The sequence below is a fragment of the Andrographis paniculata genome, unplaced genomic scaffold, assembly GCF_009805555.1.
Source record: "Andrographis paniculata isolate CXL003 unplaced genomic scaffold, ASM980555v1 Contig69END, whole genome shotgun sequence".
Lineage (NCBI taxonomy): Eukaryota > Viridiplantae > Streptophyta > Magnoliopsida > Lamiales > Acanthaceae > Andrographis > Andrographis paniculata.
Window position 1 is genome coordinate 7,028,304 of NW_026137605.1, and position 12,773 is coordinate 7,041,076.

Here is a 12,773-nt window from a genome sequence, read left to right on the forward strand (position 1 = left end):
GGATAATAACATTGCGGGCATAAGGCCAAGTAAGAACATGCAATTGTGTGAAGTTAAAACTGGTGAACCTGAAAGCATTAATGTCTTCCAAAAGATTGTAAAAATTTTATGAAGAGTAGAAAAATGTTGAGATTAGATGATGGAGATGCATAAGTTATGCACAAACTTTTTGCAAAATTGCAATATCCAAGATAGAATTTTTTTTATGCGATAGACATTGATGATGAGAAGGTTAAAAAATGTGTTGTGGATTTATCCAAAAAGTCAAGTATCATATGAAAACTTCAATGATGTAGTGAACTTTGATACAACATACATTGTCAATAAATACAACATGCCGTTTGGAGCTTTTGTTGGAATTAATCATCATAGTCAGTCTATATTGCTAGGATGTACTCTGATGACACATAAAGACTCGGCTTTATTTAAATAGATTTTTTAAATTGGGTTCAAGCAATGTATGAGTTGCGACCTAAAGCCATATTGATTTATTAATGTGAAAACATTAAAATAGCAGTAAGAGAGGTGTTTCTAGACAAACATCGATATTGTTTGTGGCATATAACGTTGAGATTACCTTTGAAGTTTAAGGTTATTCAGGAGTATAATAAGATGATTTTCGAATTTAAATGAATTGTATATGATAGTATTACGGTTCCTAATTTTGAAAAAAATTGAGTTGAATTTTTAGTCAAATATGGGTTGAAAAACAAAGTTTGGCTTTGAGATTTATATGTTGAGAAGAAAAAGTGGTTTTCAATTTGCTTGAATACATGTTATGAGTTGATAAGATTTCAACACAAAGAAGTGAAGGAATGCACACATATATTTATGATTATATCCACTCAAGATGCACACTGAAAGAATTCATATAATAACATGTTGTGACAATTGACAAGAAGATTTAGAAATAATTTATGACAAACTTTGATTAAAAAATAAAGATCAAAGCATGCAAAATTAAATTTTAATGGAAGGGTCAACTCCAAAAAGTTCACACAAATGTCATATTTGTAAAAGTTCAATAAGAAATTGATTAAATACTATATTGCAATATTATTTCAGGTCCTAAAGATGATGTTGTTGAAGTTGATAGTGAGAATTTTTTATTTTTATTTTTATTTTTTTTTGATGGAAATGATACTTTGAAATGATTTCTTTGTGAATGAATACACTTATAAAGTTCAAGAGTTCAAGAAATTTCATTAAGTTGAAAAGCATTTTAAAAAATGTGTTGACACTACCAAAATAATGTCCATTTATAGCGGATTCTCATCCACAATAATTATTTTGTTGTAAAAGCTGTTTTTTTAACCGAATATTTCGTAAAAAAAAATTTGTTTGGTCAACTTTTTTTTGTTTTTCTTGCGATATTTCTTCTGTAACAACTGCAACTATTAGAAAATATCGTCCTATTTATATTTGTTACGTTTGTTCAAACTTTACAAAAAAGTAGTAAAAGTTAATTTTTCAAAGTAAAAATGATAATAGAAAAATTAAATTTTAAAAAAATATAAAAAATATTCCCATAAAAATATATTTTGTAAATAAAAATTAAAAAAAATTCTATATAAAATATTTTTTAAAATAACAAATTAAAATTTAAAAAAAATATAGTTAAAAAATTAATATAAATAAATATTTTTTTTAATAAATGAACACGTATTTTCATATTTTTTTAATAATTTTTTTTTTTAAAAAATTAAACTTCAAATTTGAAAACATATTTTAACAATTTTAATATAAAATAAATAAAAATAAAAATTTTATAATAATAAATTATATTTATAAATATAAAAATACAAATAAATATAAATATAATATACTATAAATAATATAATACAATAAATACAGACAATTCGAAATGAAGAAGATTTACACGAGATATGCGACTCCTCCTCTTTGCCCTCCGGAGCCAAGCCGGTTCGGTTCCCTCCGCCTCCCGCCGCCACGGTCGCCATCCGTCGATTTCCTCTCTGGCGCTGTTCCCGCTGATTCCTCACTTCGGCGACCCGTCGTTCATGAAAGGTAGGGCTTAACCTCGCCGGCGCTCCGGTGGCTCCTCCGACCGGTGGACTGGGGTTTTGAGGTCTCCTTTTCCCTAATTTCACTTCTCCGGCTTCTATTCGTCCTTTCTCCAGCTTGTACCAGCGTCCCAATAGGAGCTTCGTATGTGTGGTTTTATCCTTCAATAAAAGAGTAGTATAATCATCATTATTTATTTATTTAATGTTAAGATAAATAAAAATTTTAAAAATAAATTGAATAAATTATTTATAACAATTTTTCAATTGAAATTATTGAAATGAAAAATAACAAAAGTCTAATGGTATAAACGAAAATATAATGTATATCAAAATAAATAACAATACTAAACGATAAACATATACACATTTTTATCTCTATGCATATTGTATGCAATATGATATTAATAAATTATACAATTAAAATATATTAATAGGGCAAAACAATAAAAGATTTGGTTTCACAAAATTATGCCAAATTTCACATACTTTTAAAATTGTGTCAAATTTCCTCGTAATTTCATAAACTCTATTACTAACTCCTCCCTCGGCCTTTTTTTTATTTAATGGTGTTTGATCTGCACGCATCCAAACTGCAAATGTTAAATCACCTGGTGTAGGTTAACGAATTGACTTTTTATTGTTGATATTTATGTGTTTGACATGATAAATCTCTAAATTCTTCACCGATTTTACTTGGTAGACTCTTTATGTGCACTGCATAATTAAAATTGATGTGAAACAAGTTATATTTTCTATTAAATTTGATAGTCAGGAAGTTCAATTTAATATTTTTCGATTCTATGAAATAAATTAGAGAATCCAACATCTTGTTTAATATGAATATTATTGACAAAAATATGCAGGGAGTTTTGAGATTGAATGACAAATCAATTTTGACATAAAATCGAAACCCCCACCGAATCAGTCAGAGCCTACTTATTTAAATGATTATATGAATCTTGCAAAAAAAAAAATAATAATAAATTTGCGAGTAATCATCATTTTAAACACTACAAGATAATACTTATATAACCATATAATTAGATATAGAAAAATTATATAATATACATGACAAATTATTTTGTTATAAAATTAGCCACAACGAAGTATTTATTGGCTATAAGTAGTAAATCTAATTTAGTTACATAAACAACCACAAAATTTTGCTACATAATTTTTCCATAAACTTATTTGTCATAGCCACAAAATATGTTTGCTATGAATTTTGTCATTGAATAATTCTATAAAATAAATTTACAATATTTTGTCACATAAATTGTCATGGTTCATTACAATGAGTTTTGCTAAAATAAAATAAAATAATTATATAAATTATATATACTATGCAGTTTTTTCACATAAATAATATATGCAACAAAAAAATCATGATATAATATTTACATTCTAAAAATAAAATATTATAAATATTAATTGAATGCAAAAATAATTTCAAACTATTAGCACAAAATTTAAAATTTTAAACACAATACTTTAAAAATTCACTACGGTACAAAATCAAAATTTTAAACGTAATATTCAAATGACTAATAATTAAATATTCCAAACAAAAAATTATAAAACACAAGTAGTTAATTCAATAAAAATTAATAAATAAAAATCTAACAATTTCAACGATATTTTTCTAATCAATTAAGGTCTTTGTAAAACTAAATTAATCAAATCTTGAAACTTTTTATTTTGAGTTTTTACTTGAACTTGGAATTGTGATATTAACTCTTGTCATTGTTTCTCTAATTGTGCTTGTCGTTCTTCTATTTCAACATTTTTAATCTAAAATTTTGTACATTACTCCTCCAAACGTTTGATAGTTTCTTCATTTTCCTCTGAACTTCCCTTGAAATTGATAGATTGAGAAACTTTATGTCTTATTTTACTTTCAGAATCAAGTCTTGGTAATCTTCTCTTCTTTATCCCAATCCTCTCGATGTTGATTTCTTGATCGCCTGATGTTTGAAGATCATCATGCCGAAATTAATAGGATTTTATTTTCAACATTTATATAAAAAAATTAGGTTAAATGTAAAAATTATATTGTGTAAACAAAATAAAATACTGCAAAAGAATATTAACATACATATTAGCCCCTCTATCCTAAATCGAAGGCGCCTTTTGGGGTTTTGTAGAAGATTTAGAAATAATATTATTTTATTAGTTAGTGGAAGTGTGTAAGATTTTTTTGACATTTTTTCTATTTGAGTTTACGTATAAAGTAATTATATGTGTAAAGATATTTTTGTAATTGAAGTAATGTTAAGAGTATTTTGGTATTAATGTATTACCTTTCATTATTGTTGGTTCCCTTCCCAATTCCAACATTTAATAAAACTTGAAACAATTTCATATTAATATCAAGTTTTATGAAAAAATAAAATAAACATAAAGTGAAAGTATGAAAGTATTACCATTTTCCTCATATGTTAAGACATTGAAGTCGAGGCCCCTCAATACAATATTGTGTTGGTGTTTGCATTTGCACTTCGACTCCGACGATTTCTAGTACTAATATATTTGAAGTATTTTGAATTCAATTCTTATAGCATTGTTGTCCAATCTTCTTTTGTAATCCATTATCTTTTATCGTTGTCCAATGTGTCATTTTTCTTCGCATCACATAACTTCATAAATGTATTTCTCATCCATTATCCGGCCTTTGCTTTGAAATACTTATAAAAATGACTTTCGTCTATAGATGTTCAGTTGCATTGAACTATTTATTATGAAATATTATAGCTTATTGAAAATGTAAATAGTATTGACGAATTTTAGCTTAAGAACCTTTATTTGACGAAATCATAATTGCTTATTTTTGTTTGAAACTTTTTTAAATGAGATTCAAGGTTTATTAAATGAACTCTTGATGATCTCTCCTAAAGCTTTCTTAAAATCTCGATCGTACATAAATAAAAAAATAATTTAAATGACACACTAAATGAATTTTGCACTAATTCTTGAAATATATATTGTGTATTATATTTATTAACTTTGAATTCATACGTTAGTAAACAACTTACTCCATGTCATTTGGCCGAAGGTGGATTTGAGTAGATTTGCCTGCGGTGGTCTGGGTGTTTTATCTGAATTATATTATAATGGTTGAAGTGTTTAATTACTAGATTATGCAATCGTTGCGGAGATGATAATCTTTTTCTATTTTGAATATAATTAGTCATTCTCATTTCATTATCATTTAGGAGTGTTGATACTATATCTAGATAATATTTAATATAATATTAGTTTATATGTATATAAAAAATATGTTTAGGAAAAAAATAGTGTATAGAATAATTGCTTTGTTCACTTAACATTTTTCAATGGAACAATTATGTATAAATATTATTAAAAAAATATAAATATACACACGTTAATATAAAATATATGTACTCATAGAAAGTCAATAATTCAACAAAAAATATTATTTTTTATATTATCAACACAATTTCTCATTCCACATATAAAAAATCCATTCATCTAAAAACGCTGAGTTAACAAACTGAATATCTATATTTTGATGGGATTTAATGTAATTTTAGCCTATAAATTCCAAATAGTTTGTGCATGTCCAATAGAAGCATATACATTTCGTTATTCTATAAAATTTCAATTCTACTATATTAATATTAAAATAACATTATATTATAAGAAGTAATAATAATATTGGTTGTATATAGATTTAAACGATGTAGGAGTACACTTAGTTCATGTTCAAGGATATGCAAAAATTATTTTTTTATTTGCTAAATGAAAAGGAAAAGCTAACAAGTAGTAGGTAGTAATAACAACAAAAAAGATCAAAACATGCATCAGTTATCAAATGTGATCTATTTGTACTAAGAGAGTGATTATAGTTCGAAGAATATAATGTACAAGATATTGTGTTATTATGTCTAAGCATTTTGGCAAATATAAAGGTTCTCTATCAATGTAACGGCTTAATCTTCTAAGTTTTTAAGAGATATACAAGAAACATATTTGCAGAGGAGCAACTTAAAAATATATATACTCATTCATTCACTTAATTTGTCAACTATTTCTATTTTAGTCCGTCCAATATAATTTGTCTTTTTTTTTTTGAAATATAATTATACACTTTAATCACACTTTAAATTTTATATTTTATATATATTTTTTTATTTTAATTAAACTATTTAGTTATCTAAATCTTAGTCTATAATTATTTTTATTAATTCATAACTATTTTCATTAATACACTTTTTAATTACTTACTAATTACACACTACATAAAACTCTGTATCTAAGCTAAAGGGTACAAATTAGTCGGGACGGAGGGAATATTTTTATAATATAAAATAAAAAAATAATAACAATAGCAATATATATATATATATATATAGATAGATTGTTGTTTTTCTACTGCGTTTTTTTTTTCTACTCCAAACAAAATCATCAATAAGAAAAATCACAAAACAATCTATCAAAATAATCTATCAGTAAGACATCGTACTTTTCAGAAACAAGAAATCAATTAATGTGCCTGAAATTTTGCAGAATTATTTCAATGCTTCTTTCAGTACACAAGAGAACCTCTGCTACTTAATTACTTCAGTTTTTTAGTTTAACTTTTTACACATATCAAATATTATTGTATTGTGCTGAGATCTATACCAACTCCATAATAAGTCAAATTAGAAAATAATCAAGTAACAAAACGAGGATGAAGGAAATATGTGACAAAATGGGGAAAAAAAATCGATTAATAGTGAAATCGTTGGTAGTCTTTGTGTATTAAAGAAGGATACACCTAACTATCATTAGTGGAGTCATAGGAGCTCATGATTTTTATTTTATTTTATTTTTATAAAATTAGATTTTGAATTAATTATATATTGTATTTCTTTTTAATTTAAACACTCAAATAACAAATTTTACCCACAAATATATTCTTATAATTATTTTAAGACATCTCATTTAGATTTTAAAAAATACTTAATAGTATAATACATTAATTTTTCACTTTTCGTTCAAACTCTCCTTTTTTTTCTTTTATATATTTTTTTATTCAAACCACGACACAACATATAAATTTGGGGCATCAAGTTGACGATGTTTTGAATTTTCTTCATTTACACTGTAATTTCACAGGTCAACCTCATTTCTTCTTTAAATTCATATTTCTTCGTTTGGATTGTAACTTTGGGTATTAATTGAAAATTGTTAATATGAATGTTGTGATTAAAATATAAATTTTTTTTTTTTTAATAATGGGGGAATTCGCAATCGCTACCCAAGAGTACGCACGGGGTAAACCTTCGGCCGAACCTAATGCTCGACAAAAAAAATACACTAGGCGAACCATGTGTGGCAGGTGACTTGAGACGTCGGGGATTTGAACCCATGACCTAACGGTCACAAGTCCAAACCCTACACCACCATGTCATTCCTTACGAGACTTAAAATATGAATGTTTGAAACACGGGTTTGTTTCTTTTTTAAAAGAAAGTTCAACATATTTCTCTAAAAAAAAAAGTTAATATGACGGACACGTGGATTTATTTATTTATTTTTAATTTTTTTAATTTTTTTAAAAATTGGATCAAATAAAAAAAATAAAAAAATACAAATAAAATTAAAAATAAGTTTTAAAAACAATTTTAAAAAATGAAAAAATAAATAAAAAATCCATGTGTCTGCCAGATCAGCGACACCTGGCGGACATGTCACCTCCGGCGAGCCACGCGGGCATCTCCGGCGCCGGAGGACTAAAACAACGAAAATTTTTCACTTATGGGACTAATTTGCGACAGGCTCCACTTACGGGACTAAAATGATAAGGGGGTCAAAAAACAATTTACCCTTATTATTTTTATAATATATACAGTGTTCTCTATAACTCACATAATAAAAAATAAAAAAATAAAAAAAACAAACAAACACAAAACAAACCCACTTATTTGTGTATAATTGTCATAATTAAAGAGCAATTGTAATTTTTTCTTTATAGATATTATAACGATAATTTAATAAATTATGCACCCATTTAAAAAAGAAGTTGGATGTATTTGTTATTATTAATATATTTCATATATGATAATGTTATATTATACTCCCTCCGTCCATATCTATCTATTCATTTGATTTTTTTCCGAAATTTTAGAAATATTAATATTATATTAGGATATATTAGAAATAAAAATAAAAAGATTAAACTAATCTTATAATATTGTATGATATAAAAGTAATGATATTTGTGTAATATATTACAAATTGGAAGGATATTTGTAATGTTAGTAGATAATACAATTACTAAAAATAAAATTGATACTTTATTATGAGACGGACCAAATTGAAAAAATAAATATATTGTTAAAGAATTGAGGGAATATAGTTTTTTAACGGACATATGATCAATTTTACTGTTATTATGAGTATTATAATTGTTATTAGTGTGGTTTTTAATCATGTGCAATAAAAAATATTTACTCATTGAGACATTTTTTATTATAATTATTTTTTTATTGTTGAAGACATTATATTTGAAAATTTCTTTTGATTAGTAGAATTACTGTTGTTGTTGTCCGTCAACATAGGAATTTATCCTGAATCATGTAAATTATGTATTTTTTTTAACTTTTCTTATTATATTTATATTAACATTTTATTATATTTTGTTGGTTAATTTCACAAATATTTAACAGTCTTGTAATGTTTATGTATATAAATATCTATGTTAAAAGTCCATGTATTAAATTAGATAGAATAATATATTATAATATTATATGTCACAAAATATTATACATATCAAATTTATTTTATTTATATTATAAAATCTGATAAATATTTATTAGATAACATGTATTTCTTTCTATAATTATTAATGACTATTATATCATTTGATAAAAATAACTATCACAAATTAAATTATTCTTTAATTATAAATATTTTATTTTTCTAATAAATCTATTAATTAATTATATTTATCATAATATATATAATTTCATATTTTGGCACATTATGTATTTATAACTATATATTACTCCCTCCGTCCCGTATATTTTGGATGTGTTACTGTAGATACGAGAATTTAGGTAAAATATAATTAATAGATAATTAAGAAGTGTATTAATAGAAATAATTATTATTTAGTAAAAATAATTATAGATTAAGATTAAAATTAAAATAAGTAAATAATTTAATTAAGATTAAAATAATTATAAAATTTAAAACTTAAAATGTGATTAAAATGGATAATCATATTTCCAAAAAATAAATGACAAGTTACGTGAGACTGACGAAAATAGAAAATAGGGACAAGTTATGTGGGACGGATGGAGTAACAAATTAATAATATTGGTAGTTATGGCTCATTAAGAATAATTTTATCACACAAAATTTTTGCCACAATATTTGACATGAATAAATATATATGTATAATTATTTATATGTGTGACTAAAAGTAAAAAAAATTTGCCATTAAAATATTTTGCAGCTAATGTGCTTCAATATTTTTCATGGTAAACATGTATTGCTATTTTTGCTATGGAAATAGTTATGAATAAATATTTTTTAATTATATTATGAACAAATCTTGTAGCAATTTTGTTATATAATTATTTTATAGCAAATTTTCATGGCTATATGAATGTTTTCTTAGAGTAAAACATGAAAATAAAATACGCAAATTGAAGTGGATGGGACAGTCCAAGTTAGTGCCATCCAATGATAACATAAAAATTATGTCTAGCTAAAAACGTTAAATAAATATGATTATTGAAAAGCAACTTAAATTTTCTAACTCTTTTTATATTGTTTTATTTAGTGTCTTTTTTAAACCATCGTCCATATTTGATTTGATATATATATTTTTTTACTTAGAAAAACTCAATGGAGAATTTAAAAAACTATTAAAGTAGGCATCGGGTGCCTAGGTGCGGTCATATTGAACTTTATGCACAAAAGCCATAGAAAGCATTCTTCGTAGCTGTGATCATACCACTCTAAGGGCAAATTTGTTATTTTATCTTTTAATTAAGAAAATTTTAAAATTTATTTTCACTCTTTTGACACTATATTTAAAAAAAAAAAACATCACATCAAATACATTTTTCATTTCACAAAACATCAAATTAAATACTAATTTTTTACTTTTTATTTTTTATTTTTCAAATTTTCAAAATCCCAAAAACCTCCAAACCAACCCATGCACTCTGACCAGTCACCTTTCAGCTCGACTCCGAACTCCATGCACTCTGACCAATCACCTTTCAGCTCGACTCCGAACGTCGATGACATTTTATAAAATAAGAACTGTAATGCTGTTATATACCTCTCAAATATAGTTTTATATTTAAAATATTATACCAATATATTTTTTATATCAAATTAAATAATAATTTTAATTTAAAATTAAAATCAAAATCCAAACCCAAAGCCAACCTAAATTGAAACCTTATTTATGTGTGTGCGTGTGCGTTGCGCAGAAAGAGCCTTCCTTGTCGGAAATGAAACAAATTAAGGAATAAGTACCCCAAAAATTCTATGGCATCCCACAAAGTTCTGTCGTAAAAACAGGAAAACCACAAATTAAAGACAAAGATTTTGGGCATATCCTACTGTATAAATTGGGTCTGAAGCACCTCTCACAAATCGCAGATACAATAATTACAATCTTCAATAAACACATTGAAGGCAATAACAGCGAATCACTGGTTTGCTCAAACTTCCAGTGATTTCGCTACACAGAAGAATTAGAATCGGCAGAAAGAAATAAGGATCAATTAATCCCAAAAATGGGGATCACCACTACCAATCAACCTCATTACTTAATAGCATTCCTCCTCTTCTTCTCTGTTCTCCTCTCCGCCACCGCAGACGTCGTCACCAATGCCACTCTGGAGGAGAAGTATCGGAAAGCCGCCGCCGAAGCCTACGAGGATTCCATGAAAGCCTACAACCCTAATCCCCTAGGCGTCGCGGACGACTTCACCAGTCTCGTCAAAAAGTCAGGATTAATTGTTTTTAATCCCGGGCCCCACCCCTCCTCCCACAAAACAGGACAAAGCAAAGATTTTATTGTATTATCAAATACTAACTTTTTACTTTTTTTTCAATCATTAAACAGATCTTTGAAGCATAAGAACTCCTCGAGGAGGCATCTAGAAGAAGATGAAGACGACGGGTGCATGGCGACGAACCCGATCGACCGTTGCTGGCGGTGTGACCCGAACTGGGCCAAGAACCGTAAACGGCTAGCGGAATGCGCCCGCGGGTTCGGGCACGAGACAACCGGCGGGAAAGAAGGTCGGTACTACGTGGTATCTGACCCGTCGGATGACGTCATGGACAACCCTTTGCCGGGTACTCTAAGGCATGCCGTGATCCAAACCGAGCCGCTCTGGATCATCTTCGAGCACAGCATGGTCATCCAGCTGAAGCAGGAGCTGATGATGACGAGCGACAAGACCATCGACGGCCGCGGCAAGCAAGTCCACATCGCCTACGGCGCCGGAATCACGATCCAGTTCGTCCACAACGTCATCATCCACAACATATGGATCCACAACATAATCCCCAAGTCGGGCGGGATGATCCGCGACGCATTGGCCCATATCGGCCTGCGCACCAGGAGCGACGGCGACGCCATCTCCGTCTACGGCTCCAGCCGTGTTTGGATCGACCACGTGTCGCTCTCCAAGGGCACCGACGGCCTCATCGACGTCATCGAGGGCTCCACCGCCGTCACCATCTCCAATTGCAAGTTCAACAACCATAACGACGTCATGCTTTTGGGGGCCCACGACGACAGCGAGAAGGACTCGATCATGCAAGTCACCGTCGCGTTTAATAGGTTCGGCAAAGGGCTTATCCAGAGGATGCCGAGGGTACGGTGGGGATTCGCCCACGTCGTCAATAATGATTACTCCCACTGGGAACTCTACGCCATCGGCGGTAGCTCTCACCCCACCATTATCAGCCAGGGCAATCGATTTAGGGCATCCAATAACCCTTACACCAAGCAGGTAATTAATTATTTAATTAATATTTTAAACATTGAATTCAATTAATTAATTAATTGAATAATATGAATGAAGGTGACGAAGAGGGACTACGCGTCGGAGAGCGAGTGGAGGAACTGGCAATGGAGGTCGGAAGGGGACATGTTCAAGAACGGAGCTTACTTCCTGGAGTCAGGGCCGCCGCTGGTGCACGAGAACAGTCAGTTGACGGCGGAGAATATGGTGAAGTTCAAGCCTGGTTCGTACGCCGGCAGGCTCACGAGATCCGCCGGAGCTCTGAAGTGCCGTCCGGGGAAATACTGTTAATTAATTGATTAATTGGGGAAGAAACAGATACATGCATGCATGCATACGTAAACATTAATTGATTGATTGATTAATTCTTCTCTCCTCTTTCCTTTCCTTTTGCTTGTTTCGATCGACTCTGGTTTTCTTTTCTTGTTTTTTTTTTTTTTTTTTTCCTTTTTCATGCGGCAATTATTATTATATTATGCAAAGTGTAATTAAAGGGATGGTGCAAAATAAATGTGGGAAATTAATATTCATGGATGTCGTCGTCCCAATACTATTTTTCGTTTTGTTGCTATGGCGGAAGAAGTCTAATGCTACGGTGTAGAAGTGAATTTAATTAATAGTAATGTTAAAATCAGAAGCCGTATTGCTTCTTTTTGCCTAGGGTGAGCATTAGGATGTTCGGTTCGAAACCGATCCGAAAATTTGAAATTTTTGAAAAAATCAATTCGAATCGAACCGA

The 12,773-nt window shown here is 28.8% G+C and overlaps 1 protein-coding gene across 1 annotated transcript; it reads left to right on the forward strand.

Annotated features, from left to right (window-relative positions):
• The first annotated feature begins 1,886 nt into the window (after positions 1-1,886).
• LOC127263981 (pectate lyase-like) lies at positions 1,887-12,325 on the forward strand. Its single transcript, XM_051293304.1, has 4 exons — positions 1,887-2,028; positions 10,746-11,004; positions 11,125-12,022; positions 12,095-12,325. Exons 1-4 carry the CDS (start codon positions 1,887-1,889, stop codon positions 12,323-12,325), a joined length of 1,530 nt encoding a protein of 509 aa, XP_051149261.1.
• Positions 12,326-12,773: the final 448 nt, after the last annotated feature.

Coding starts and splice junctions, on each gene's coding strand:
- LOC127263981 (XM_051293304.1), top strand. CDS start 1,887: ATGCGACTCCTCCTCTTTGCCCTCCGGAGCCAAGCCGGTTCGGTTCCC. Junction 2,029..10,745: donor CGACCCGTCGTTCATGAAAG/GTAGGGCTTAAC, acceptor TTCGCTACACAG/AAGAATTAGAATCGGCAGAA. Junction 12,023..12,094: donor ATAACCCTTACACCAAGCAG/GTAATTAATTAT, acceptor ATATGAATGAAG/GTGACGAAGAGGGACTACGC.